The 2,079-nt window shown below is 68.5% G+C and overlaps 1 protein-coding gene across 1 annotated transcript in view; it reads right to left on the reverse strand.

Moving 5' to 3' along the window:
- Positions 1-6: 6 nt before the first annotated feature.
- Positions 7-2,079, reverse strand: part of DGCR14 (DiGeorge syndrome critical region gene 14) — a 6,109-nt gene continuing 4,036 nt past the window's right edge. The window contains 4 exon segments of the mRNA XM_010838708.1: positions 7-162; positions 164-296; positions 649-764; positions 1,257-1,468. Coding sequence (XP_010837010.1) covers positions 13-162; positions 164-296; positions 649-764; positions 1,257-1,468 — 611 coding nt within the window. The 3' untranslated portion in view covers positions 7-12.

Here is a 2,079-nt window from a genome sequence, read left to right on the forward strand (position 1 = left end):
TCCGGGCCCGGCCTAGAAGAAGTCTGAGGCCTTGCGCCGGGCGGGGAGCTGCAGCAAGTTGTCCGTGATGCAGGCTGGGTCCTGGCTGAGTGGGGTCGTGTCGCCGAGCCGGGGGCCGGTGTGCTCGGTCGGGGTCTGGAGGCCCGCGTGGGCCGGGGTCTTGGAGGTGGCTGGCGCGGGCTGGGGGACGGGTGTAGCTGGCCCGTAGGGCTCGGTCCGTGTACTTGCTGGCCGTCCTGCTCACCAGGCGCTGCAGGGCCGGGGACATGGCAGGGCTCAGGCCCTTGGGGGTGAGGCTGCAGTGGGGAAGGCGTGGCAAGAGGCAGGGTCAGGCCTGCCTGGCAGCAGGCCCCAGTCCCCAGGAAGATGCTTGGGAGACACGTGCGTTTTCTGGGCTGGCACGCCCTAGGCCGTGGAGCTGCAGGGAACCCTGACCCTCTCCAAGGGTGGCGACGACCCTGACTCCACGGGCAGATGGGAGCTTGCAGGGGACAAGGCCTAAAAGCGCCCCCTAGAGACACACAAGGGGGGCTAGGGACGTGTGAGGGGCTGTGCAGACGCAGCGGAAAGGACCCGGCTCACAGCCGCAGCCACGGGCCCAGACCCCGGTGCCAAGCATGCGGCCGCAGTGCGAGGCCCGCCCCTCACCTGGCCAGGTTCTCCGTCACTCTCCGCAGGGCCTCCTGCTTCTTGGCCCGGTTCTTGGCGGCGGCCTCGTTGGCCATCTTCAGGCCCAGCCGCTCCCTGCGGCCTGGCTCCAGGATCTAGAGGATGGCAGGCCGGGCTTGTCGCAGGGCGTCAGCCTCCCCAGCCCCAGCCCCCTGAGTGGCCCACCCCTGGGCCGGGTTCTCACGAAGCCGGCACTACCCAGCCAGGCACTGGGACCACTGTCCAGGAAAGGGCCTGTTCAGCCTGCTTCCCACCGGGCACCAGGTGCGACGGCATCTGCGTTTCTTTAAAGAACTTGAAGATGCGCATCCTGGCCCATCTCCCCACCGGCCTCGGGCTCCTCTTTCGCTGGTGCAGTGTGCCGGCTGTGTGAGCGCATTGTGCACCCTCCTGCTGTCTGGGGGTCGGCCTACAGTCCGACCTGGAGGGCTCCCGCTGCACTGAGAGGCGCCAAGGGCCCAGCGCCCACCCCTCTGCTGACGTGTGGACACCCCTTTCCTGCGTCCCTGGCGTGTGGGCCCGAGGCTCACGCTCACTATCTTAACGCTTCGCGTTCCTGTCTCCCTTGAATCTGACCTGCCGCGCACCAAGGACCCGGCTGCTCCTGTCGCCACACGCCCGCGAGGAGAGGGCTCCGGCGCCCCCTGGCCCCCCGCGTTGGGCTGGGTCCTGACCCGCTGGCCGCGGGGGCGAGCTTTAACGCCTTGGGACACACAGTGGTGCCCCAGGCTTTGCTCAGCTGTTGCTGCGTCCCAGGCTGAGGACCCCGCAGGCGAGCTGGGATCCAGACGGATCACCGCTGTACGGGCGAGCACACGACCCCCAGCCCCTGGCCCGTAGCTCCCTGCTCCTGGAGCTGCTGCTGTGACACCTGTCGCCACGGCGGCTGTGTCTCTGCACCTCACCACCTCACCGGGTGCTGCCGGCCCCTGAGGGGACCCCGCCCTGCTCCACAAACAAACGTGGACTCCAGATCCTGCACTGGTTCGTTGGGACCTCAGAGCAGGTGAGCCTGGACCCTCCGGTCTCGGGGCGCCCCCCACTTGCACCCAACATTCCCCCCAGGCTCTGGGGGCCTCCCCCACAAGCCATGCCCAGTGCCGGGTTTCCCCACAAACCGTGCAAGATCAGGGACCTGCCTTCCTAGAGCCACTCGGGCCCTACCAGCCGCTTGCTAGCACCTTCCTGGGCCTCCCATCCCCACAAACCACCTGCCACCCTGCTCCCCTGCCCACCTGGCCCCCAAGGGCCTCCCTTTTAAGTGTCCAGCCTCGGGAACCGCCACTCTGACTGCTCCTGGGACCCTGGCCAGGGCCTGGTCTGGCTCCCCCGTGACCAGAGGTCTCCCTCTGCAAGTACTCAGCTGGGCCGCCTCCCACAGACGCTGGGGTTTCGGGGCTCCTCCCCAGC

This window comes from Bison bison, unplaced genomic scaffold (assembly GCF_000754665.1).
Source record: "Bison bison bison isolate TAMUID 2011002044 unplaced genomic scaffold, Bison_UMD1.0 scf7180017846145, whole genome shotgun sequence".
NCBI classification, from domain to species: domain Eukaryota; kingdom Metazoa; phylum Chordata; class Mammalia; order Artiodactyla; family Bovidae; genus Bison; species Bison bison.